General features: G+C 44.6%; 1 protein-coding gene and 1 non-coding gene across 3 annotated transcripts in view; both read left to right on the top strand.

The window, feature by feature from the left end:
- TNFAIP8L3 (TNF alpha induced protein 8 like 3) overlaps nucleotides 1-26491 on the top strand; it is a 35777-nt gene extending 9286 nt beyond the window's left edge. The window contains exons 2-3 of one of the 2 annotated variants that reach the window (XM_053670168.1): nucleotides 22269-22490; nucleotides 24943-26491. In XM_053670168.1, the coding sequence (XP_053526143.1) occupies nucleotides 22439-22490; nucleotides 24943-25505 (615 nt within the window). In that variant the 5' untranslated portion in view covers nucleotides 22269-22438 and the 3' untranslated portion in view covers nucleotides 25506-26491. Of the gene's footprint in view, nucleotides 1-22268; nucleotides 22491-23511; nucleotides 23713-24942 lie in introns of those variants that run through there. The other variant, XM_037156505.2, reaches the window with a different exon arrangement.
- LOC119047612 (U6 spliceosomal RNA) lies at nucleotides 14039-14148 on the top strand. Its single transcript, XR_005082174.2, has one exon. It is a non-coding gene; the product is annotated as a U6 spliceosomal RNA (small nuclear RNA).
- Nucleotides 26492-26649: the final 158 nt, after the last annotated feature.

Consider the following 26649-nt stretch of genomic DNA (forward strand, 5'->3'; position numbering starts at 1 on the left):
GCTGAACTCCCGGCCTTGTTCTCGTCTGACAATACACTTTATTTGGAAGAGATCACCTATTTTTACAGCACAAAGTTAAAGGTTCCCAACGCTGTGTTCTAGCCCAGTCCTTTCACCTGAGCAAGAAGCCTGCATTGCCGAGCCTTCTGGGTGTCCCCTCCTAGCCGTTCAGGGGGCACCTCGACTCAGCCTCTCCACGCCCAGACCATTACCTCTCCTGGTGGCCTCAGGAGACACCAAATCATCCTAAGTCAAAACAATTGTGAAGTCATAATGACAGTGAAGTATCCTATACACGTGAACTCACAGCAAAAACAGAATATAAAACAGGTTGTTCTCATTCGCAGTTTACAGATGAAACGGATTCAGAAATATTAAATTACCAAGTCTATAAGAAATGGATACATTTCTAGAAGTAAATAACCTTCCAAGACTAAGCCAGGAAGAAAAACAAAATTACAAAGTAAGTAGTGGATTTTTCACTATTTAAAACTGTGCCCCCCCCAAAGGGGGACAGAAACGAAGCTAAATATCCAACCGAAGCAAACAGTTCAAATACTCAGTGAGAGGAGGCCCAAGATGGCGACCGACGGCATAGGAAACCCGGGAGCAAACTCCAATGCACTGGTATACAGAGAGCAATCACTCCTGCGAGACCACTTCGGGCTGAATGAGCAGCTTCTGACAACTAACAAGAGAAAAAGAGATGGACTAAGGAAGGCTGGGGCGTGAGGGAGCCCTCTGGAGCTGCAGGAGCTCTCCAGCCCCCTGTGCGCACCGTTCTTCACTTCCCCGCCATTTCCACGGGACCTATTATATTTATTGGGGTGCTTGGCCTACCTGCAGATCTCCATGATTCTGTCCCAGCTACATTGCCTGGAGCCGTTTTTCTTTCCAAACCAGAGGAGCAAGCGGGAACAAGGGGCTTTCACCAAAACGCCTGACTTTCTAGCCCGGAGCTGCTCCAGCCAGTAGGCTGGTGGGCCCCCACACTTACTGCGCATGCCCAGCTCCAAGCAGCTTTCCCAGAACCACCTGGCACATAGCCTGCAAGAAGTTACTTCCACAGGGTGCTATTGGACAGGGGGGCCGGCCTTGAGTAGTTAGGCCCAGCCAATAGTGTGTAGGTCCTTGATGTCATGTAGGAAAGATATCACAACACCAGTTCAGGTGACTATGAGGCTACATTTATTAAAGCTGGGAACAGTGAAACAAGGAAGGGCCTAGTGTAGAAGAAGCAGCAGGAGAGCCTAGCTGGGCTGCCTTAGCTCACTGGGAAGTCAGGGTAAAGGGGGTCTAGAGGACAGGTTCAGGGGATTAGCCTGGGGCGAGCTACTGCTGCCCTGTTTATCCCCTGGTTGCAAGTCTCGTGGGGACCCTTAGAGTTTGAGAAATGCACACTTTTGGGGGAAGAAGAGAGGGAAGGAAATGGCATGCACTGCCCCCAAGAGGGAGGGCTTTCATCTCTCTTGCAGGTGCGGATCCTAGGGGAGGTGTCAGGGGAGGGTTTCAGGAGAACACTCATCAGTTCTCCAGGTGTGCTATTTCAGGGTCATGGCCTCCACTGATTGGTCGGTGCCAGGGCAGAGGATTGATAGTCATTGTGGCTGGTCCTTGCTTCCAGATGGTCCGTGCTTCATTCACCTGGTTTTTCTGCTTTTCTGGGCCTGGGGCTGAAGTACGAGTGAGGCCTAGATGTTATCTCAAGGGAGGTGGGCTTCTGTATCTAGTTATAAATTGCTCTGTCATTATGTTCAGCTTCCTGTCTCAGTTGTCCTATTCCACTGGCCAAGGAATTTTCCTGTCTTCTTACTATCCTGCCTCACTAGAACCATTTTCTGTATAACAAACCAGAAAGAGACTGTATAGAGAAGCCCGGGGAGCTGGAGGAGCTCTTCAAGGACTGTGGGAACTCGCTGGGGTTGGTGGGTCTGGTGAGAACCATTGTTTACATCTCCCTCCACCTCCATGGCATGGGTGAGGGCTCTATCCAGGTGCTCTGGCCTACCAGCCAGGTCACTGAAATGGGTTTCCAGACTCACATGAGTCCATTTTGGCCACAAAGGGAGCAAGCAGGATCAACTTGCTACACGCACCTCGCTTCTCAACCCAGAGCCACCCTGGCTCAGTGGGCCGGTGCCCCTGACTCCTACTGGCCTGCCCAAACCACCCAGCACACATGGCTTACATACAGGCCACATCGGTATAAGGCCACTTTCTCAAAACTTAGGAGAGATAGCTGTTTTGTCTAATTCATATAAACAAGAATAGAAATCAAACAAAATAAAAAGATAGAAGAATATCTCTCAAATGAAGAAATAAGAAAAAAACCCAGGGGGGGAACCCTAAGGAAACAGAGATGACTAATTTACCTGATAAAGAATTTAAAGAAATGGTCATAAGGATGCTGGCCAAACTTGAGAGAAGAGCAAAGAAACTTAAGGAGAACTTCAACAAAGAGAAAGCATAATAAGGAACCAAGCAGACCTGAAGAATACAATATGTGAAATGAAAAACACATTAGAAAAAATCAGTGTCAGATTAGGTAGCACAGAAGAACAGCCCAGAGACCTTGAAAGACAAGTGGAAATCAACCAATCAGAACAGCACAAGGGAAAAAGGATTAAGAGAGTGTAAGGGACCTCTGGGAATAACATTAAGCACTCACACATTTGCATTACAGGAATCCCAGAAGGTGAAGAAGGAGAAAAAAGGAGCAGAAACTTTATTTAAAGAAATAACAGCTGAAAACTTTGGTAAGCTGGGAAAGGAAACAGACATCCAGACCTAGGAAGCACAGAGTTCCAAACTAGATGAACCCAAAGAGAGTCACACCAAGACACCGTAATTAAGATGGCAAACATTAAAGAGAAAAAGACACTCTTTCCGTGGTCAGGTGGCTCAGTTGGTTGGAGCATTGTCCCATGCACCAAAAAGTTTGCAGTTTTGATTCCTGGTCAGGGCACATATCTAGGTTGCAGGTTCAATACTCAGTTGGGACATGTATAGGAGGCAACCTATGGATGTTTCTCCCCCTCCTTTCCCCTTCCTCTCTCTCCCTCTCTCTAAAAGCAATAAAAACATATCCTCAGGTAATGATTAAAAAAGAGAGAATCTTGAAGAACTCAAGAATGAAGATAAATGATTGACAAAAATAAGTAAAATTGACAAATCTTTAGTCAAATTTATTAAGAAAAAAGGATAGAGAACCCAAATAAATGAAAGAAGTTACAACCAACACCACAGAAACACAAAAAATCATTGAAGAATACTACAATTACTGGCATATGCCAACAAATTAGACAATCTAGAAGCAATTTATAAATTTCTAGAATTATATAACCTTGCAAGATTGAGCAGGAAGAAATATATCATCTGACCAGCTCTATTACTAGCAATGAAGCTGAAGCAGTAGTCAGAAAATTCCTAACCAATAAAAGCCCAGGATCAGACAGCTACACAGATGAATTCTACCATTCAAAAAAGAATTAACACCTATCCTTCCTAAACTACTACAAAAAAATTGAAGAGGAAGGAGTTTTTCTAAACTCATTCTATGAAACCAGCACTAGTCTGATACCAAAACCAGATAAAGATATCACAAAAAAAGAAAATTACAGGCTAGTATCTTTGATGAACATAGATGCAAAAGTTCTCAATAAAATATTAGCAAACCAGATTCAACAATACATTAAAAGGATTATCTGACCCAAAGGGATCATTCATAAGTCAATCAATGTGATACATCACATAAACAAAACGAAGGATAAAAACCATATGATCATGTCAATAGACGCAGAAAAGCATTTGACAAAATTCAAAATTCTTTTATCATAAAAAAACTCTAAACGAAGTGGGTATAGAAGGAACATATCTCAACATAATAAAGGCTGTATATGACAACCCACTGCTAACATCATACTCACTGGTGAAAAGCCAAAAGCCTTTTCCCTAAGATCAGGAACAAGACAAGGGTGCCCACTGTCACCACGTCCATTCAGCATAGTATTGAAAGTCCTAGCCACAGCAGACAAGGAAAAGAAATAAAGGCACCCAAATTGAAAAGAAAGAAGTAAAACTCTCATTATTTGTGGATGACATGATACTATATATAGAAAACCCTAAGAATCCACAAAAAACCCTACTAGAACTAATAAACTAATTCAGTAAAGTTGTGGGATACAGAGTCAATATACAGAAATCTATTGCATTTCTATACACCAATAACAAATGAAAAGGAGAAATTGACAAGAACAATCCCATTTACAATTGCATCAAAAATCATAAAATACCTAGGAACAAATTTAACCAAAGAGGTAAAAGACCTATACTTTGAAAATCATAAGACACTGAGAAAGATACAAATAAATGGAAGGATATATCTTGTTCATGGGTTGGAAGAATTAATATTATCAAAATGCTTTTACTACCTAGAGCAATATGCAGATTCAGTGCAATCCCAATTAAAACACCAGTGACATTTTTGTTCAAATTAGAATAACTAATCCTAAACTTTATATGGAACCACAAAAGACCCCAGAAAGTCAAAGAAATCTTGAGAGAGAACAAAATGGGAGGTACTGTGCTCTAGTATCTAACTATACTACAAAGCTACAATAATCAAAACAATATGATACTGGCATAAAAATAGATGTATAGATCAGTAGACTAGAATAAAGATCCCAGAAATAAATCCTTGTTTATATAGTCAGTTAAACTGCAGTAAAAGAGGCAAGGATATAAAGTGGGGTAAAGACAGTCTTCTCAGTAAGCTGTGTTGGGAAAACTGGACAAATAAATGCAAAAGAATGAAATTGGGCCTTGGCCAGTTATCTCAGTTAGAGTGTCATCCTGATAAGCCAAGGTTGTGACTTCCTTCCCTAGTCAGGGCACATATAAGGGTCAACTGATGAATGAATAAGTGGAACAAGAAATCGATGTTTCTGTCTCTTTCAAATCAATACATTTAAAAAATAAAGTTGGACTGCTTTCTTACCATATACAAAAATAAACTCAAAATGGATTAAAGACTTAAATGTAAGACCTGGAACCATAAAACTCCAAGAACAAAACACAGGCAGTAAACTCTTTAACATCACTCTTAATATTTTTTTGTATATTTCTACTTGGGTAAGAGAAAAGAAAAAACACACTAGACTACATCAAATGAAAAAGTTTTGCACAAAAAAACCCCCCGAAAAGCCTGTTGAATGAGGAAAGATATTCACAAATGAGACATCTAATATGAGATTAATATCCAAAATATGTAAGAAACTCATACAAATTAACATAAAAAAACAGTCCAGTTAAAAAACAGGCAGATGACCTGAATAGACATTTCTCCAAAAAGGACCTACAGATGGCCAACGAACATTAAAAGATGCTCATCCTCACTAATCATAAGGAAATCAAATTAAAACCACAGTATTACATTATGCCTGTCCCTGGCCCTGATCCTCAGGATGAGTGACTTTCACTTTCTGCTTCTGCAGTTATACATTGATTACCTGTTTATATTACTTTCCCAATTAGAGAGAAGAGGGGGCATGTAAAGTGCTGTTACAACAGGACTGTTAACTTTTAGCAGGTATTACTCTGCCACCACCCACATTGGTGTGCCATTCCAAACGAACTCATAATTGAGGAATTGTATAGTATTAAGTATACTGTGTATCTATTTCTGAAGGGATTAGAAATTTCATTGAGGGTATCTTGTGCATCGTGGCGCTGAAAATAAGAAATATCATGGCCGTAGTGATCTTTACTGCCTCCCTCTCTCTACCCGATTCTGCTGTAGCCCATCACATAGGGGTAGCCAGTCAGGAGGTTTGTAGGAAACAGTCGTGCTCACCCTTTAGATTCACATCTGTCAAAGTTTAAACCTGGTTTTAAATTAGCCTTTTGGCCTTTATTCTTTAGTTGTTTAAGGTGGTTTGCTGGCACCTGTGCTAGAATAAGGAAGAAGAAACTGCAAGAGCCAAGAAGCAGGAGATAGGCACAGGAGAGAAGGGACGAAGGATGGAGGAAGAGTAGGAGGACGGCCCGGAGCAGCCTTAGAGGGACACACCCCAGGCTGGAGCCAGGGCACCGAGCCCTCCCAGAGGGGTCTCCAGGAAGATAGTTGAAGTGGTACACTGGTTAAGGAGTTTAAAACTGTTGAGAAGAACTTTATATTCTGTCAGGAACTTGGGGAATGAATTGGTGACAGATAGATAGGAAGCTAACCAGAACAAAAACAAGGCAGTGTTTAGCTCCGGGCAAACAAGAGGAATATGAAAGGAAATGCAGTCATTGAACATCCATGACTCAGCTATGAATGATATTTAAGTTATAGTAAGTTCGATTTAACCAAATATTAAAATAGAACCAAATAGGAAGGTGGAAGGAAAATTAAATGGAGAAGAGAGGTAAATCCTCACCTTTTATAATAGGAAGAAGATAAAAGCAAATAAAATCAGGAACTAACAGTATCAGTATATAATTTAAATATAGAAAGGTAACTGAAACAGCTACAGTGTTTACAGTATTTTGCCTCTAAAGAGCCAGCATCATAAGTGGGCCAGAGGATGCTGCATTTTGTTATAAGCCTTATAGAATGACTTGACATTTAAAGTAGTGTACCTATAGTACTTTGAAAATAGATTTTTAAAATAATAAAACAAAAAAGAAAAGTGACTAGTCAGCCCAGGGAGTGATGTCCTGGTGACCATGCCCAGGTGGGGAAGAGGCACAGTTGGGGTGACCTCAGGCTCGTAGGTGGAGGAGGTAGCTGGCTTCAGTGAGGCCTCGCTAGCTCCTTCTGTCATTATTGTTCCTGACTTGACTGTGAATGTACTTCAGTAAAGTGTCAAGACTGGTAGCTGTTTGTTCATGCAATGAACATTCTCTGTGTTTCCAGTGGGACTGGGGAAAGGGGAGACACTGTCTTTTTGGGGAGGAAGAGGTGGGACCACAGGGATGTGAGGCCTGGCAGTAGTACATGGCCCTGGGATTTGGCACACAACTCCCACACCGGGTGTCAGCACAGGGCCACCTCCTGGGGCTGGCAGCCTGTGGCTTGGTCAGTGGGCCCTGAGACCTGCATAGGAGAGGCCTTGGGGAGAGCCTGCTAGAGCCTGCTGACCATCTGCTCCGTGGCGGGCACAGGCTGTCAGCTGACAGCCTGTGGGGCCCCATGAGATCAGGGGAGAGAGGGGCATTTTGCAGGGTGAAACCTGGAGGGTGAAGCCTTGGGCCCACGGTGGGGCCTGGCCAGTTCTCTCCCGTGCCCACTGCCTCCTGGGGGCTAGAGACAAACCAGGGGTCCGCTCTCCAGTTTTCCCTGTATTTGGAGTTTGCCCTGTACTTGGGGAGCGACTCCATGGCCACAGGACAGTCACCGCCAGCATCTTAGAGTGGCCATATCCCGTGACTTGATGTGAAACCTTTTAGTGGCACTGTCTGCTATCACCATGAAGTATAAATAATTTTATTTGGAGATACTTACTGCCTTTGAGACAAATATGCGGAAGCCTCAGAAAAAGACACACTGATGACTAACTCCCAGGAAGGCAGGTCACCACAGCCAGTTTGGCTCTTCTTGTTGAGTGGTGTGAACGGGACTCCCAGCTCAGAGTGTCTCCATGAGAGCAGGGACCCAGCAGAGCTTGGGAGCCCAGCCTCAGACCTGGCAGGTACCCACCCACCCTCTGCAAACTGCATCTCCCAACACGCTCATTCCACTGGGTAGATACCGACCTTGGCACAAGTGAACACCCAACATGTGGCTTGACTCACATCTCAGATCTCCGATCCATGACCAAAAAAACAACTACAACAGAATGTACGTAAGGAGTATTGTAAGTGACATATTACGTATTCCTTTCCTGCTGTTCCTCTTTCAGATTGACTGAAATCCAAAATGTCATTGAATAAAATTGATATTTTGCTTAAAAAAAAAAAAAAGTTGGGTAGAACATTGGGCAAGGCTTGGTGCTGTCTGCCAAATCATCTCCCAGCCAGGAGGACCTTCTGGTTCCTTCTCCCTTGCGTGTCCCAGTCTCTCTAGTACAGCTGACTGTTTATCTTCTTTTTGTTTAAAGCTGACTAAGCTGAGGGTTCATGCATTCCTATATTTATCTCATTCCAGCACCTTCCAAGAGCCTTCGTTCTTTAGGCTGAAATACGCACCCTCTTAGGCCATACTGTGTTTATTTTTTCCAAGACAGATTGGAGTTTGTTCCATGGTGTTGCCTGCTTTTTTAACATTTTAGGTTTTACATCTACACTCCCAACACTGAAGAATTCCAAAGACTGACATCTTTACTGCATCAGTCTGTTTACTAATGTCGCATATTCCTAAGTTTGCCTCCTCCCACGGCTCTGGGCTCGGCATCCCATGAGCGTCCTTGGTAGCAGTCTGGTGGCCTGGGCCTGTGTTGCGGGCGACCGCTGTGGTGAACAGTTTGAGAGCTGATAGCAGAGGGAGAGGATCACCCGGAGACAGAAGTGGCCTATGCTATTCTGATCCCCAGCAGCTCCTGAGTATTAAAATAGCTGGTGAGCGTGAATGGGGAGGCTTTGGGGGTGGCAGCAGGGATGGGGGCTGCTGCCATGGAGAGAGGGTTCCTGCTGGAATTGAATACTGAGCGAGTGGTGGGCGAGGCATCTGGTGCCCCAGGTGATGCTGCTGCTGGTCGGGGTGCAGACAGGCAGCCCAGCTGGGCCAGGCAGGCATCTCCACATGAAAGACAAGGAGTGGACCTCGTGCTGAGTTCAGAAGGCCTTTGAGTGCCTTCAGTTCAGCCTGTGCTCATGAATACACACATTCCAGTATGTTTCCTGAGCAGACAGAACCTGGACCTTCAAGAAGGAGAAGGAACATGGGAAATCACTCGGTCACTCATTTAACAGACATCTGTTGATCACCTTACACATGGCGAACTCTACCCCCATTGTGAGGGTACTTGAGCCTTCTGAGCATCAGTCCTGTGGGAGCCCCGTGCTGCTAAAGCTCTGCACTGGAGCTGGGTGCACGGGCTGGCCAAGGGCTACCGTGAGAGGAAGCCTCCAGCTGGGACAGTCTGCCCCTCTCCCTTTGCGGCCTGGGCAGGGGACCCAGCTGGAGGCACAGAGGGGCAGGGCTGCACCCTCAGGGTGAGCAGACTTGATTTCTGGCACTTTTGGGTGCTCATCTGCCTGACTATCTTCAGCCAGTTGGGCTAGGTTGGAGCCATCCTTGTGAAGGGGTGAGCTGACCTTTGGCCTCTGATTTCAGCATGTCATCTGACAGAGGACAAGCAGATGTCTTGTGGGGAGGGCCGGGATGGAGTGGGAAGAGCCAGCTGTCTGTTTGTGGAGGATCTTCCTCCTGGCTTGAGAAGTGACATCAGAAGGGGATGCCACTATGTGCCAACAGACACTTTGGGACACACTTCCCCTTCTGATGCTGCATTATTTGTTGCTCTCTGCTGATCAACATAGAGTGCCCGTTGATAGATACCATACTTGGGAAGATTAAATTGTATGTGCTTGGGAGACCGTTCGGAAAAATACAGACATGCAGGGGACTGGTTTTCTTCCTACAGCTCATCTGTCTTTTCTGACTTTTCTCAGTGCTCAAATATCACTTTTTGTAATAAAAAAATTGAAGAAAAAATATTCTGAGAAATGGCTTTTCAGTCTCCCCTGTCAAAGAAAAACAAGATAATACTGAAAGTCACACCAGTAGATGGTGTTTATCACTTTATTCCTGAGAATGATCTGTCATTCAGAGAGACTACCTACTTTGTAGGTGCTCTTGGGAAAGAAAAGAAAAATCTAGAGAGCTTAAACCAGTCGTTAAATTAAAAATGCAAGTTTTTGTTGTTTTCAGGGCTACTCCTCTTCCGCACATGAATAAACGTTAAAGAAATGGACTCTCTGCTCTCAGAATGCACACTAGTCACAAGCGGCTGTATGGGCAAGTTTGCTACGGCTTCCGAAATAGTTATCTCTCACCTCACACGGTCTCAGAGAAGAGAGAGGGCAATGCAGTCTATTTTATGAGGATAGTTTACTCTGACATCAAAATCAGGCAAGGACTGTACTAGGAAAAACTTATAGACAAATCTTACCTTTGAGAATACTTGCAAAATGGTAAATACAATATTTACTACTAGAATTCTTCAGTATATTAAATACATACACATCAGAACCAAGTATGGCTTATCTTGGAAAAGCAATAATGACTTAAATCAAAGGGTCTTTTAATACATAATTGGTTCACTTCACACATCAAAAGGGATACACCATATGATCATTTCAATAGGTACAAAGAAAGTGTTCGATAACATTAGATGTATATTTCTACCTTCCACATAAAAAGCCTTAGCAAAACAGGAAGAGAAGAAAGATTCCTTAACTTGGAAGTGATATCCAACCAAAACCCAGAGCAGACATCCTATGTGGTGGGAAAGTTTGGAGACCCTTCTGTTAAAGTCACGAACAAGACAAGGATGCCAGCGCAGCCTGGCTCTTCAGCACGTGCTGGCGGTCCCACCAGTGCAGTACGGCAAGAAAAAGGAAGTTGAGGAAAACAATCATTTTATACAGGCACTGTAGTTGTCCACATAAAAAAAAATCCAAGACATGCTACATAAAATCTAATAGAACTAACTAATAACAGAACTCGGCAGAATCTCTCAACTGGAGATAAATATACAAGAATCAGTTGGGTTCTTATATATCATTAATAACCATTTAGAAACTGTAACAGAAAAAATTACACTTATAGTAGCAACCAAAACTACATGGTACCTAGAAGTAAATCTAATGAAAGATATGTGGTAGCTTTATGGAAACAACTATAAAACATCATTGAAGGACACAGAAGAAGATCTGGATGAATGGAGAGATATATCATGTTGGGTGGGAAGCTTAATATTATGTAAAGATTCCAGTTCACCTCAGATTAATGCAGGATATTCATGGCATTTGGTCAGATGATCCTAAAATTTAGATGGAAGAGTAAAGCAAGAATAGTCAAGATAATTTGTAAAAAGAATAAAACAGAGGGAACTTCCCTATGGCCTACCAAGATTTATCATGCATTACAGTAATTATTATAGTAATTAAGATAGTGTGGTGTTGGTACTGACGTAGACATTGCTCAATGGAACAGAATTTTTAAAAACTCAGGCCGGTGCAATATTTAAACTTCATTAAGAAAAAGGTGGCCTAACAGATCAGCAAAAGGATGAACTATTCAATAAATGGAATACATTGTGAGGAGAAAAGTGTACCTCATACAATATGTACGAATAAATTCCAGGTGGATTAATGAATGTGAAAAGCAAAACCTTAAAATCCTTGGAAAATATGTAAGAGTCACTTATCACCTCATGGCAGGACAACATGGTACAAAGGCCACTGGCCATGAGGGTGCTGAGCAAAAAAAAGAGGGAAAGAAAGGACTCATGAACACAGTCAACAGTGTGGTGATTGTGGCCAGGAGGTGGGTGGGTGAAGGTGGAAGAGGCTGTGGGGGGTTACATGGCGATGGGGGAAAAACACTAACCATAAAGGAGAAGACTGATAAATGTGACTATGTTAAAATGTTCCGATTCTGTATGACCAAAGACACCATATAGTAAAAAGACAGTGCTACAGACTGGGAGGAGACAGTGTGATCAGCAGAGAATTAGAATCCATAATACATTAAAAGACTGTACAAATTAGCCAGAAAAAAAGACATACGATCGAATTCGAAGGGAAAAAAAGAGCAGATTATAGGAAAGATCACTTCACCGATGAAAGACCTGAGTGTTCTATGTACACAGAGAATATATTGACGCTCACTAACAATCGCAGAAATTTATATCTAAACAAGATGCCATTCTGTACTCATCAGACTGGCAAAACGTGTAAAGGTGGACTAGCTGAAGTGTCATCGGGGAAGTGGAACTGCAGGGGCTCGAGCTCTGCTGCTGGGAGTGAAAATTAGTGCGGTCTCGCCGGGAAGCACTTGGCAGCCTCTGGAACAGGACCTGGCGGTGGCGTGCTGGGTGGACTGCCGTGTGTGTGCACAAAGAGACACCGCCGTGGACGTTTTTGCTTACAAAAAGCAGAAAGAACCTACACGTCCATCAACAGGAAACATGGATATAATAACATACTCATATCAGCAACTAAATAACTAAATCAGATAAATCTCAAAGGCAGGATGTTGAGCAAAGAGTTGGAGAAGAATCTGTAGTATATGACACCTTTATCTGAAGTTTAAAACCACTCTGAGCAATATAATGTCAATGCATGCATACTCATGAGGCAAAAGTATAAAAACATAGATGAGACAAAGACACATCAGCTTCTGAAGTGCAGTTAGGTCTGGGGGGAGAGAAGGGAAAGAGAGGGAGTTGAAAACAAAGAGGACTTTTCCTCAGTCTGTGTCTGAGGACAAAATGTTAAGATTTGTTCCAAGTCGGTGGTGGCCACCCAAATAGAGTTCGTTATATTACCTTCTATTTTGTCTATACATTTGAAATGCATCATGGTTTCTAAAAAATTAATTCTTCTGAGGAAAAGCACCTCCTCAATCTCCATCTTAAAGTGGGCAATAATTCAAAAATACCCATTTAACCTAATTGATGTTTATCACCTCATGAATGGCCATCCAGCATGGCGGGTGGAAGTGCAGGACTCTGGGGCAGCCTGCCTAGGTCTGACCCAGCTCTGCCACTCTGAAGTGGCAGCTTTAAACAAGCTCTGTCATCTCTCTTTGCATGGTCTTCTTGTATGTAAAATGCTGCTGCTGCTACTGATGATGGTGGTGGTGGAGATGATGACGACGATGCCACCGGTGCCTCCTCATAGAGCTGCTGCAAGGGTACGATGAGTTACTGTGCGTAAAGCACACTAAGGTCCACTCTGCTGTTATTATGCCTGAATGTGTGCCATTAGGAGAGACACTAGTTATTTGTTAGATGCAAAAGAGAGTGGGGGAGGGGGAGAATAAGTGTTCTTTAAAGAAGTCATGTAAGTAGATGTTGTTTTAAGTGATGATTGTTCTTCTGGTGCAGTGAGACAAAAATATCTCACAGCTCTCCAAAATTAACCTGTTGAGTTGGAGATGATTCATCCCCTACCCAGTGACTTTACAGTTAGCTCTAATAAGTAAAATGATCACTCACTCGCTTTTCAGAACTGGCTGCAAAATCAATATGAAAAACAAAATCCATAGGTGCCTCTGTTGGAATATATAAAATTCCCTTTAAAAATGAAAGCTTCATGTATCTTCCAGTTTTGATGAATACGTGGTATTGTTCTATTGTATCATAAGACTGGTGTTTCGTATTTTAAAAAAGGAGGAAGTCTAAATCTCCTTGCTAGACGTGGATTTTAATTGAGGCCTATTTAATGTCTCAAATAAGTGAGAAATCACAGTCATAGGGAGCCTAGGATAATTTTCCAAAAGTAGATGCATGAAGGCAAAGATAACAGGTTTTGTTTGGAATTGATTTGAACTACTGCTCTGCTACTTACTTGCCTCGTAGCTTTGAGCAAATTTCTTAAATCTGTTGTGCTTCCATTTCCTCATCGCTCAAATGGGACCCATGGCCCCTCTCTTACAGAACCCTTGTGAGGATCAAAACATGGTATGCACTACCTTGAGCACATAATCTGTGCTCAGTCACTGACATGATCTCTGACGTGATCTCTGATGTGGTTGTTACTGAGTCACAGATCCTTCACTGCTGATGGCTGGGTGGACTGGGGAGAAACTGAGATGAGATAATGAGCTAGAAGATCTTAGAGCTGACCCTGCCCATGTTTCTTCACCACTTGAAACAACAGGTTATTTCAAGGCCCAGGCATTTTTTCTGAAATGAAAAAATCTTGGTCTTCGTCTTGAAGATGCTCAAATGCTGCTTTTAAAGTGTAATTATTTATATCTGGTCAAGATGGAGGCATAGGTAAACATGGCTCACCTCCTGACACAACCACAGCAAAAACTACAACCCAACTACAAAACAAATATCACCCAGAATTATTGAAAATCGAAGTGTATGGAAGTATGACAGTGCTCGCTTCGGCAGCACATATACTAAAATTGGAACCATACAGAGAAGATTAGCATGGCCCCTGCACAAGGAAGTGAGACAACCAAGGAATTAAAGAAGCCACATTCACCTAGACCGGTAGAAGGGGCAGAGACGTGCGGAGAGGGTGGGGGGCAGTCCTACACCCATGTGGGGTAGGTAAAAATCTGGAGAAATACCTTGGAAGTGAGGGATCCCAGCCCCACACCAGACCACCCAGCCCAGAGTTCCAGTGCCAAGAAGATAAATCCCTATAACTCTGAACGTAAAAACCAATGGAGTTTGGGGTGGTAGAAGAAACTGAGAGATTCTCAGGAGTCTTCTCTTGAAGGGCCTGCAACAGACTTAGGAGTTATGCACACTCATTCCCTCTGGGCTTCAGCACTGGGGCAGCAGCTGGAAAGGCACCAGTGGCTTGTGGGAAGAAATTGAACTGTCTGGCATCAGGGCAAGTGCTGGGGGACAGCTTCCTCTGGGACAAAACTCTAGAACTCTAGAGGCCAGGCAGCGGCTTTGTCCCCTTTCTCTGAGCCCTCCCCAACACAGAGCCACAGAACGATGGTACCAAATATGAGACTCCAACAACCTTGTTTACAGGGCATATCCTCTCCCCCAATTACCAAAGACTATGCTCTACCCAACTTACAGGTGCACTTTTCTACAACAGACCACACTAGCAAGACACAGAGTCAAAGCAGCTCTACCTAATACGTAGAAATAAACACAAGGAGGCTGCCAAAATGAGGAGACAAAAAAAAAAAAATGGCCCAAGTGAAAGAACAGAAAACTCCAGAAAAAGAAGTAAACAAAATGGAGATAAGCAATCTATCACATGCAGAGTTCAAAACACTGTTTATTATGATGCTCAAGGAACCTACTGGGTACTTCAACAGCATAAAAAAAAGACCCCAGCAGAAATGAAGGTTACACTAAGTGAAATAAAGAAAAATCTACAGGAACCAGCAGTGCAGTGGATGAAACTGAGAATCAAATCAATGCTTTAAAACATAAGGAAGAAAAAAGCATTCAATCAGAAAAGCAAGGAGAAAAAAGAATTTAAAAAATCAAGAACACACTACGGAGTCTCTGGGACAACTTCAAACATACCAACATTGAAATCATAGAGGTGCAAGAGGGAGAAGAGAAAGAGCAAGAAATTGGGAATCTATTTAAAAAAATAATGAAAGAACACTTCCCTAATTTGGTGAAGGAAATAGGCATGCAAGTCCAGGAAGCACAGAGAGTCCCAAACAAGAAGGACACAAAGAGGACCACACCAAGGAAAATCATAATTAAAATGCCAAAGGTTAAAGATAAAGAGAAAATCTTAAAAGCAGCAAGAGAAAAACAGAGAGTTACCTACAAAGGAGTTCCCATAAGACTGTCAGATGGTTTCTTAAAAGAAACTTCGTAGGCTAGAAGGGCCTGGCAAGAAGTATTCAAGTGATGAAAGGCAAGGACCTACAAAATAGATTATTCTATCCAGCAAGCTATCACTTAAAATGAAAGGGCAGATAAAGTGCTTCCCAGATAAGGTCAAGTTAAAGGAGTTCATCGTCACCAAGCCATTATTATATGAAATGTTAAAGAGATCTAAGAAAAAGAATATCAAAACTATGAACATTAAAATGAAGGCAAATTCGCAACTATCAACAACTGAATCTAAAAAAACAAACTAAGCAAACAAGTAGAACAAGAACAGAATCATAGATATGGAAATCACCTGGAGGATTATCTGTTGGGAGGGGGAAGGGAAGAATGGGGGAAAGGTGCAGGGATTAAGAAGTACAAATTGATAGGTACAGAATAGACAGGGGGCGGTTAAGAACAGTATAGGAAATGGAGAAACCAAAGAACTTATATGCACAACCCATGGACATGAACTAAAGGGGAGGATTTCTGGAGGGAATGGGGGTACTGGGTGGAGGGGGGGGAAGGGGGAAAAATCAGGACAACTGTAATAGCATAATCAATAAAGTATAATTATTTAATACAAGGTGTTGCAACAATCTGAATTTGCTTTCCTATACGACATGCCCTGTTTGACTATCATTGCTTTCGTATGTCCTTGTTCAGGACCCTAAAACACCCAATATAGCCAAGAAACTTCATTATGCTTGGCCCCCCAAAAAAAACATTTGTTGTCATTCCAGACCACTGGATGAGTGAACTCTAGGACTGAGCAGCCACCAAGGGCAAAGGCAAAAACCCTGTTCCTGTTCCCAGGCCTGAGCCAAAGGCACGATTTTAGGGGCACTCAAGCTGGAACTGGAGAAGGGACGACTGGTCGCACGGCCTAGGGAGTGAGGACTGGCTGATACAACATCCCCACCTTTGCATTTGGTCGTCTCTGACCATTCTGTTTATTCTCTTTCGCCCTCCACCCCACTCGTTCTGCACCCAAGCCTGCCTTTCACTTCCAACCCTTCTTTTTAAATAATTCATTCTCTTGGTGGGGGGAACAGTGTGGCTTGGTGGTGGACTGCACAGAGGAGAGAGAGTGCCTGGGAAGGATACAGCATGGCTCTGACTATAGTGATTGACAGTGGTGCCCAGCAGGCTGTGACCAGAGCCTACACTATGACCAACACAATAGGTATTTGCATTTTCAGGAAGAATCGCTTTATCCCTCAGGATCCCTAATAGGCTAATTATTTAGGGAAGATGGGTTTTTTGCCTTGTCTTGCTTTGATGGAAAGTGACAGGGTTTGGATGGGAAAATGGGAAGCTCAGGGTAGGTGGGATAAGTTAAGTCAGAGGTGCCTACTAGGCAGCCTTGTGTGGCCCGGATGCTCCCCAGGGCCCCTCAAACTCATTGTGCTTGGGTCCGAGAAGTCGTCTTCCCCCCAGGCTCCCAGATGCCTGTCGCAGTTGGTGGTGCCTTAATGACCCCACCCCACCTGTCCCCCTAGCTAGCAGATGCACTCAGTGTCATCCTTGACTCATCCTTCCCCCCCAGGGGTCTGCTGTGCCTTATTGCCTCTCCCCATCACCCATGTCAAGCCAGGAGCAAATCACAATGTGTTTCACTGTTTTGCTAATTGCCATGGCTTCCTACTGCCTGGGGACTATCTCAAGACAAGTAAAAGTATTTGAAATCCATATTTCAAATCATCTCATTAGAATTTCTGAAACTTTTATGGCTCGCTTCTTGTCAGATCTGATTAGATCATTACTTTTACCATATAAATGGGTTGCGGAAAATCCATTTTCTTGCTGTTCACTTGTGCTGGCATGATTAGCATATTGCCTTCACTCCTTGGTTGCATTTCTTGCAGGAATCTCTTGAAATCACCGGCCCATTTTCTGAGGGTTCGCTTAGGTAGAACTAAATAATATAATCGGAGAGTCTGCTTAACCAAGCACACATACACATATAATGAAATAAATCAAAATTGCCAAAAGAGAACGAATGAGCAAGGGAGACACCAAACACCAGCCCTGCCCCCGCCCCCACTCCAGGTCATTAGACCTCGGTCCTTGACTTTGGCTAAGAAAAGAATCCAGAGCCAAGGAACTGAAATACAGGCAAATGTTCATTTAGAAAGTCAGAGGGGTGGAAGAAGTGACTCAGGAAACAAGTTACAGAGACGAAAGAGGGACCCTTGGAGCTTAGGACAAAGAAAGCAAAGCTGTGGGCCTTGAAGGAAGAAGAACGGAGCGTCTGCTTGTTGGCCGGCTCTGCGGAGGGTCAGTGCAGCTGGGCCCGATGTCAGCTGTGGCCTCTGTTCTGTCTGGTTTTGCTGCTTTTCTGGGCCTGGAGCTAAAACACAACAGAGGTCTAGATGTTAACTCTAGTATGAGCAAAACTCGGCCTGTATGCTCAGCATACTGAGGCTTTGCTCCAAAGATTATTTGATGCTGCTTGGAACCTCATTGTTTTGAGGGCTCAGTGCTTAAGGGAGTGGTCATGCAAGGGCTTGTGTGGGAGTCATATGAAGCCATTCTCCACCCCCGCCCCTCCTTTGCAGGGGTCTACCATGTGACTAGCAACACACCAGGGGGGGAGAGGTCAGGGGAGGGTCCGAACAGAATGACCAGTGATATAGAAGCTCAGGGAATCTAAACCGCATGGCCAGCGCTATGCTGGGGAGGAAAGGTCACCTGGGGCTTCCCAGCCTGGTGACCTTCCATACCTGGCTCATCACTCCGACTCTGCTCATGTCTGTCTGACTGCCTACTGCAGGTCCCAGGGTCAGCCTCGGTGTTAAATATTTGCAAAGCCTAATTTAGCCCATTCAAAAACAAAGAAGCAGAAGAGAGGTTGGAATATTTTCATTATGCACACCCGCTAGCCCGTGCCTGGCAGAGGCTGCCACCCTCCAAGTCATGGTGACCCCATCCACAAACTTCTTGTTTCTTATGTCAGGTGGTGGAAATTAGGGGACCTCAGATGTTCTCAGCAGCAAGGGGGAGCATAGGGGATATGTCCCCAAGGCAGGTAGCTGTGTTGGAAGGTAGGGGAAGGGGAAGACCTAAGAAGACCTCAAGGATGTTCAGGATTAACCCTTAGTCAGAAAAACACATTTCTAACTGCCTGGACCATTTAAATTTTACTGTGATGCCTTTTAAAGTATTCCAAAATACCTTTCTTTTTTTGTTGTTAATTGTTGTTCAAGTACAGTTGTCTCCATTCCCCCCCTGCCCCGCTTGGTTTTGTCCATGTGTGCTTTATACTTGTTCCTGAAAACTCTTCCCCCTTTCCCCCTCTATCAGCCCCTCCCACCTGTCCTCTGGTTACTGTCAGCTTTTTCTTAATTTCAATGTCTCTGGTTATATTTTGCTTGCTTGTTTGTTTTGTTGATTAGGTTCCACTTATAGATGCCAAAATACATTACTTAATGCCTTAAAAATGCCACCAATCAAGTATGAAAGGGATCAGACCAACAAGAGTCATTTTTCATGAGCTTCTAAGCTGGATCATTTCTCTCTGTGGGGAGAGGAGGATCACAGTTTTGGCATGTCCCTAACTCCAGGTCAAAGAAGGCCCCTCCCTTGATTTTATAGCATTTTTTGCACTTCCACCAGTGCTGTGTGTTTTCTTTACTGTTCCAGCAGTACACAATACAAGAGAAGGAAAATGTTTTCCAGTTTGACTCCACTTAGAGATGCAACAACCGAATTAGTTTTTCTGAAAACCATTGCTGTGTTAGGTCTGCATTTCAAAGCACTACCCAATCATTCCTTAGTAGTCTTGTTCCCATAGCTGCAGAGGGACAACCAAGAACTAGAGCAGAGGCAGTGTCCCCTCCAGGTGTATTAACGCTGTCAGGGATGTTCCACCCTGCAGGCCACATTGCCCCCAAGTCAACCCCCCTTCCTGGTCCTTCACCCAGAGAACAGACAAAAAGCAGGAAGGAAGAGGAGAGGGTGTCAGTCTCCCCACTGGCCCCTGATCAGTAGTGAAAGACAGAACCTGAGGGAAGTGACTGGTTCAACCAGCCTCTGTGAGTGCACGTGCAGAAGGATGGGGGTACATTGTGAAAGTTCAAATTCAAAGTCATTTGTGAGGCTGCTTCATCTCAAGGAGCCTTGCCTGGACTTTTCTTCTAACATGTAAGTGTAGGTGATTGAGTGCCAGAAACCTGGGCGACCACCCACAGATCACCCTCTGGCCACGGCCTTTCCCTTCCCCACCCCAGGCCCTAGGAACTCCCCGCCCCCCTTCCTTGTACTCTGGGTCTCACAGGGGTGGCCAGCCCACAGCCCTTAGGCCTCATGGGGCCCAGGATGGCTATGAATGGGGCCCAACACAAAACTGAAAGTTTACTTGAATCCTTTTTTTTGCTCATCAGTTTTTGATAGTGTATTGAATGTGTGGCCCCAAACAACTCTTCTTCTTCCAGTGTGGCCCAGAGACGCCAAAAGGTTGGACACCCCTTAATGGATGGTGCTTATTAAGCTCCACAGATTGTTTCTCTCTGGGTACTAGTTCCACTCCTTACTTCTACCAAACACTTTTAGCTTGCTCTCTTCTTTGCCATCATCTCAAGCTCTTAACAGAAATGAACTGATACTGTGTGAGTGCTGGCTATTACAGGTAATTTCATTTTATAATTCTGATACAGGTATCCATACTCATATACAACTTTTCCACACCTTAAGCAGAGGTAGAAAAGTTACCTGGTCCTGTGAGTATGGAGATAGGTGCTCAGTCTGTCCCCTAGCCCCTCTCTACCATGACACATCCAGGGCTGATACTCAGCTTTTTTCTGGGCTGTAGCTGATGCCTCAGAGACCATCATCATCTTTCCTACCCTTCATTTACTTTATTTACCCCAGAGTGTATCACCTTCTTCTCTCCATGCTAAAGCTCATCTGCCTCTTTGCTGCCCACTCACCCAGCTTCCTGCTGTTTATCACTACCAGCTTGGCGTTTCACCATCTGGAGGAGCTCAGTGTTTTCTAGAAATGTAAAAACATACATCACTTGTACTATGGCTGAGTGCCATTTATAGAAACATTGACTGAGACTGGCCCTAGCACTTTCCCATGCAGGAAAAAGGGCCACTTATGTTACGTTTTGCTTTCTCTCACAGACTAGTTCACAACCGTTATTATGCCGTTCTCCCAACATAGTTCTGGTACTTTTCCCTTCCTTGTAAATGTCCTAAGGGTGCTTCTTCTTAAGAGCACGGATGTCGTGATTCTTTCACTGGAGCTCCTCCATCAGTCTTGGTTTAAGAAAGCCCCTGTTTGTTTCTACGAAGAGGAATTTTGCATTTTCCTCAATCTTGTCTCTTTGTGCTAGTCAGGTGTGGTATACGATAGCTGCATAGTCACATTTTTAATCTCCATTCGCCGAGATCCTGAGATACTTGTAAACAACCCGTTACTTTTTATGGCTGAGGAATGGGAACTTTTGTTCAAATATGGTTAAGAGAATCATCCCCGATGAAGAGTCTTCTTAAGCCTTGTGCACAGGCTTAAAAAGTTTTTGCCAAGACCTATTCTAGATCTCATGATGTTTCTACAAAACAAACTGGTGCCCACCAGTTAGTCCTGCCTCCCTAGAAATCCCAAGTGCACTCACTCCTGACCTTGGCTCCCAAAGCTCACACTCTTCCTCTCAGCCTGTGGTGTTGCTCCTGAGGGGGCAGGTCACCAACCTGGTCCCTCTGCAGAAAGCTGAGACAGACGGGTGGACGGCAGGAAACAAGCCCAGGGTTTCCATGTGCAGAACATCTTTTGAATAGGACTGCCTCTCCCAGCTTTCCCACAGTGCACACACACTCCTTAAATCGTGTGTGTACGTGGGAAACAGCAGCGTCTCCCCAGGCCTCCCCCACAGATCCCTGGGAGTTGTAAAAGTTGACTGGAGTGGTGTCTTCAGGTCATTTCTGCCAATTCTCCCCCATTTCCCATAATGTATACCATGGGATATTGTTGTAGGGAGATATATATATATTTGTGTATAAAATATATCTGTGGATACAGATATGTTTTCTAAGGTCCAGTAAGTTTGAGAAGCGATAGGCTAAAAAAAAAACTACACAGATATCTTTATTGCAGAACTTCTCAAGGCCTTTAATAAGCTACCTGGTATGGTAGCTTACCAAATCATCAAAGCCAGTCACAATACATAGTCATCTACAAGCTCATTTAAGTTGAAAGAAGAAGTCAACTTCTTAAGAAAGAAGTCAACCACAGAGCCTTCTTTCTGGGAGCATCTAATAGGACTAGTATTCTACGGGATGCACGGTGGGGCATGTCACGGTCAGAGGCTCCTGCAGTCAGCATGTGAGTACCAGGCAGGGAGTCTGGGATCACTGGCTCTGCTTCTAAAGATGTTAATACTGGCAGTCTGGGGTAGAGTGTGGGAATCTGCTTATTCGTTGTTGTTGTCATTTGCTGTTTTTTTCTTAAAGCTTTCCTTATGATTTTGATCTTTAAAGCTTCAGACATGCTATACCTGTGACCCTCCTCGGCCCTCACCAAAGAACTTGTACCCAAGTCCCTTTGTAGGTAAACACGTTTATGCCAGGGAGATGCTGAAAACACATGAGGGCCTGTGCGGCCTGGGGAAAGTCACTGGCCTGTTTCCATGCCTTTGGAGACCACCTCCTACCATTGCCGGCGTCCCCATCTGTCCGCACTGGAGCTCACCTCTGGAGCCCAGAGAACCTCCTCCAGCCGCGGTCACTCGTGCCAGCTCAGGCGGTTTCGCGTTTCTCGATTTTGATTCATTTCTCTGTATCTCCCCTCCCTGAGGAACCACATTCAAAGCAGCACCCAGTTAAACATTCTGGAGGACGTCCCCCACAGCACTTCATGCAGAGGCGACACACATGGCAAATGCTCAATAACTGCAGAGAAACCGAACGACCTAAAGGACTTTGGCCCCCAAATGGCACATCATCAGCATTTTTAAATGGACAGTAATGTGCATTTTCTCACTGCTACAGTGGATCACTGAAAAGAATAATTTAAAAGGTTAGTTTTAAAATATCAATATTTATAGAATATTCAAGTTTTATGTAGAAATATACCTATACCTGCACTCCCTTCCTGCGACCAGTGCTGCCGGCGCTCTGGGCTCTGGATGGACAGTGAGGCTCAGACACAAGTCCCTGCTCCCACAAAGCTCACATTCTAGTGAACACCTATTTAGTTGACTTGTGGCTTCTGTGGAATGTTCACTGCGTTTCTAGAGAGCCTCCTGAAGGACTTTACTCTCAGGCAAGTTTTAGGAACTGTTTCTACAAAGAAATGACCCCCTTTTTGAGATTCCAGAGCAGATCTGTCTAGATTTCATTGTTCCCCTCAGACACTCACGTGAACAGATATACACTTGTTGCAATGGCAGGTTCCTTACGCAGAAGTCTTTGAGCTTCTCTTGTGGAACTAGCTTCAAACATACAGCACTATCGTTTGCACGCCCGAAATGCTTGTAAATATTTGCCTTTGGGGGACAAATCAATGTTTTGGGAACGAAGGTTACTCACACAAAGGTCTAGTGACCGTGGTGGATGATGAGACGAGGCAGGAATTTATTCGTCTCAGACTCTGGAAGAGCACAGATCAGGAAGTCTGGCTTTCTCATGGTAAAGAGTCAAGAGGTAGTCCCTCTGCACTGAGGCTGCAGGGACATCCGGCCAGGTCAGGGATACCTGGCTGCAAGTTGCCTGAAGACTCTGTTGTCTCAAACTGTACAGAGGGAGCTTCCTGGGCTGTGAGAGGCTCATGGCACCCACTGCCTCCGTTCTGCTCATCCTACTGCAATGACCCCTTCCAGGTGGTGCCACTGGGGCCTGCAGCGGGAAGGGGCCTGAGAGCCGAGGCAGCTGCCCTGGAAGGACCCAGGGCTGAGGGAGCGAGGCAGGGCCAGTCCGTGAGGAGCCGTGAGGGTGGAGGTCGCCCTGGGGCCTGTGTTTAAATTGTGTTAGAGCGTTTACCGAGTCTGTGTCTGCAAGACCTGAGTGTCCAGGGATTAATCACTGTCCACTGAGGAAATGAGTCCAGGGTGAGCAGAGGGGGTGGAGTGTGAGATGGGGAGGGGCCGGACAAGGGCTGCAGAAGGTGGCGAGCGGGGCAGGCTGGCCACCCACTCTGCATGTCACATGTCACGTCCACATGGCCACAGAGCACTGGGTAGAAAGCCCTAGAGATCCTAGAGGGCCTTCAACTCACAAAGGAAAATTTGCTGTTGCTTTTTGTAAGTACACATTTGCTCCATATTTTACTATCTTCATGCTCTCCTGCGGTATTTCTTTGGTACTTTACAACAGACACCATCCCATCCCCGTGCCCAGAGCTGAGCTGGGTGCTGCGGGAGACACTGCGTCCGTCTGCAGGCAGCTGGCACCGCCTGGGGAAGATGATGATGCTACTGCACATAGAAACTGTCCAGTAAGGCTGGCGGGGGAGGGGGAGTGTTTAGTTCCAAATGTCAGCTCCAGCTAATTGGTGACTTCCTAGGGTATTGCATCAGATCTAAGACCCCACTGATTGGAAAATGCTGTTTTATGTGTTCTTAAGAGAGAAAAGGATGGTGCCAATTAAACTGCGATTGCTTTCTTATTACTTAGAATTTTAATTTTATACTTATTGAAACATCCTTTTTAGACTTACTTGAACATACTCTGATTTTTACCATGTATTGCTCCTTTTCATTTGTAAAGTGGAAAATAACAAGGAAATAAATTAGCTGTGGTTTTTCTAAGTTTCTTCACACTGAGAGCATTACCGGTGGAGGCACCTCTGACTTGGGGCTGTCGGGGTCTAATTTCCTACACGGTGCGGTTCTCTATGCCACCGGGAGCGCTGGTGAGGCACTATTTCTTACAAGAGTACTCTTGACTTTCCTCCCAAATCTCTGGCTCTTATTCTGTAAACTGATGTGCACATAGATAATGACACTATGGTACAACTGCCACCTGGCCACATGACTGCAAGACACATCTCAGGTTTCCAAGATATCAAACTGGAAAAATATACATCTCAGACTCAATGAACAGTCCAGATGGATTCTGAGTCCATATGAATTCTGAGAGTCAAAAAAGACTACACTCTTGTCCTTAAGCAATAACTCTCCTCCTGTATCATTTGCAAAACTGAATGGTGTCCACTATAGGGAGTCCTCTGACATCTAATAGAGTCTGGAAGGCTGTATGCATGGAGTAGGTCCTAAAAGGTGAGATTTGGCCCAGACAAGAGGAGAGCACTTCCGGAGAGGGAAGAGCACAGTTTAGAAGGTTCAGGAGAGTAAACAAGCAGGTCACGTGGACGGGGCAGTGTGGCAGCCGGGCCTGGGTGGCGTTTAGGGGGTGTGGGCTATAAAAGCACGAATTTTCGCTCTAAGAAGTTTGAATTAATGTGTTTCACTTGTAGAAAAATAATAAATTGTTCTCGTATTGCCATAACCTTCATTTCCTTTTTACCATAGGTCCTGATGTTTTCAGTTCCAAGAACCTTGCCATTCAAGCTCAGAAGAAGATTCTGAGCAAAATAGCCAGCAAAACCGTGGCCAGCATGTTGATTGATGACACCAGCAGTGAGATCTTTGACGAGCTCTACAAAGTCACCAAAGAGCACACCCGCAACAAGAAGGAGGCCCACAAGATCATGAAAGACTTAATCAAGGTGGCAATCAAAATTGGGATCCTCTACCGGAACAACCAGTTCAACCAGGAGGAGATTGTCACTGTGGAGAAGTTCAGGAAGAAGCTGAACCAGACCGCCATGACCATCATCAGCTTCTATGAGGTGGAATACACCTTCGACAAGAACGTGCTCTCCAAGCTCCTACATGAGTGCAAAGACCTGGTGCATGAACTGGTGCAGCGGCACCTGACACCCAGGACCCACGGGCGCATCAACCACGTCTTCAACCACTTTGCTGATGTGGAGTTCCTCTCTACCCTTTATAGTCTGGATGGAAGCTGTAGACCCAACCTCAAGAGGATTTGTGAAGGAATCCATAAATTGCTTGATGAGAACGTCCTTTGAATACCTTCTAGTATTCAAAGTCCGTTCCTCCTGGACTTTGCTGCGTTCATGTCACAGCACCCAGCATGGTCTGGGTGAGAATCAAGAAAACAGGAAGACACCCTTGTCAAAGACACACCCGTGTTCTGTCCTTTTCTCCCCTCCAGTGTTGATGTCGAATCGAGCTTGGGTGGGTTTGTTCCCTGAGCTCACTGATGAGGTCTGTAGTTAAAACCACCGTTGTCTGCAAACCCAAAGGACATGTCATCTATTCTGAGCAGAAAAGCTGCCCTGCTCTTCAAGGAGACCTCAGTTCATCTTGTGGAGTGGAAGGAGCCCTGGACCAGAAGTCGGAGGACATGGGTTTGGTTCCCAGCTCCACCAGTTACAACTCCTCTGTCCTCTGGGTCCTGGAACCAGGATGCCCGCCTGCCTGTCTCCCAGGGCTGCTACGAGGATCATATGAAACCGTGTATGTTCACGCTTTTGAAAACACTAATGTAGGGTCTTACTTTCTCTTCAGTGTGTCAGAGGGACCAACCTGGATCCAGACTACTACGCAGCAAAGAACAGAACAATAGTCTCTGGTGGTCTGGGTGTGCAGTCTGTCTCTAGATGTGCTATTTCAAATAAATTGGAAATTAATCTAAAGGTGTGAAATATATAGTGGCAAATTGGGAGAATGTTTCTCAGAAGCTGTCTTTTAGGTCTCAGATGTGCAGATTTATGATCCTCCAGTGGGCGAGTGGAGTTTGCCACCTGTTGCGCAGATGCCGAACTGTGCTCCCCCTGCAGGACTGGCGGTCCCCCATCCAAGGCACAGTCCCTGAGACACGGGAAGGCGTATTCTGCCATGCACAGGTGACTCAGGCAAAATGAACACCCCCGTCTGTGTTTCTGGACCCTTCATTTTTGTGCTGTTTTCTCTGGTTCATTAATAAATTGAAACTACCCCTCCAACAAGAGGCTTTGGAATTGTGATTCAAAAATAAAATGCCTTGGAGTTATATACAGTGTTAAGAATAATGGGATTTAAAGAAAGAAGAAAATGGAGAGTAAAACTTCTGCCCTTAGACCCTGAAGGGATGTAGCCCCCGGGGAAAGCAGGTAGGGCTGTGCCCCTGGTCAAAGGGGAGCCAGCTCACAAGTGTGGAGAAGGGAAGGG

This window comes from Artibeus jamaicensis, unplaced genomic scaffold (assembly GCF_021234435.1).
Source record: "Artibeus jamaicensis isolate MK-2021 breed Jamaican fruit bat unplaced genomic scaffold, CSHL_Jam_final contig_548, whole genome shotgun sequence".
NCBI lineage: Eukaryota > Metazoa > Chordata > Mammalia > Chiroptera > Phyllostomidae > Artibeus > Artibeus jamaicensis.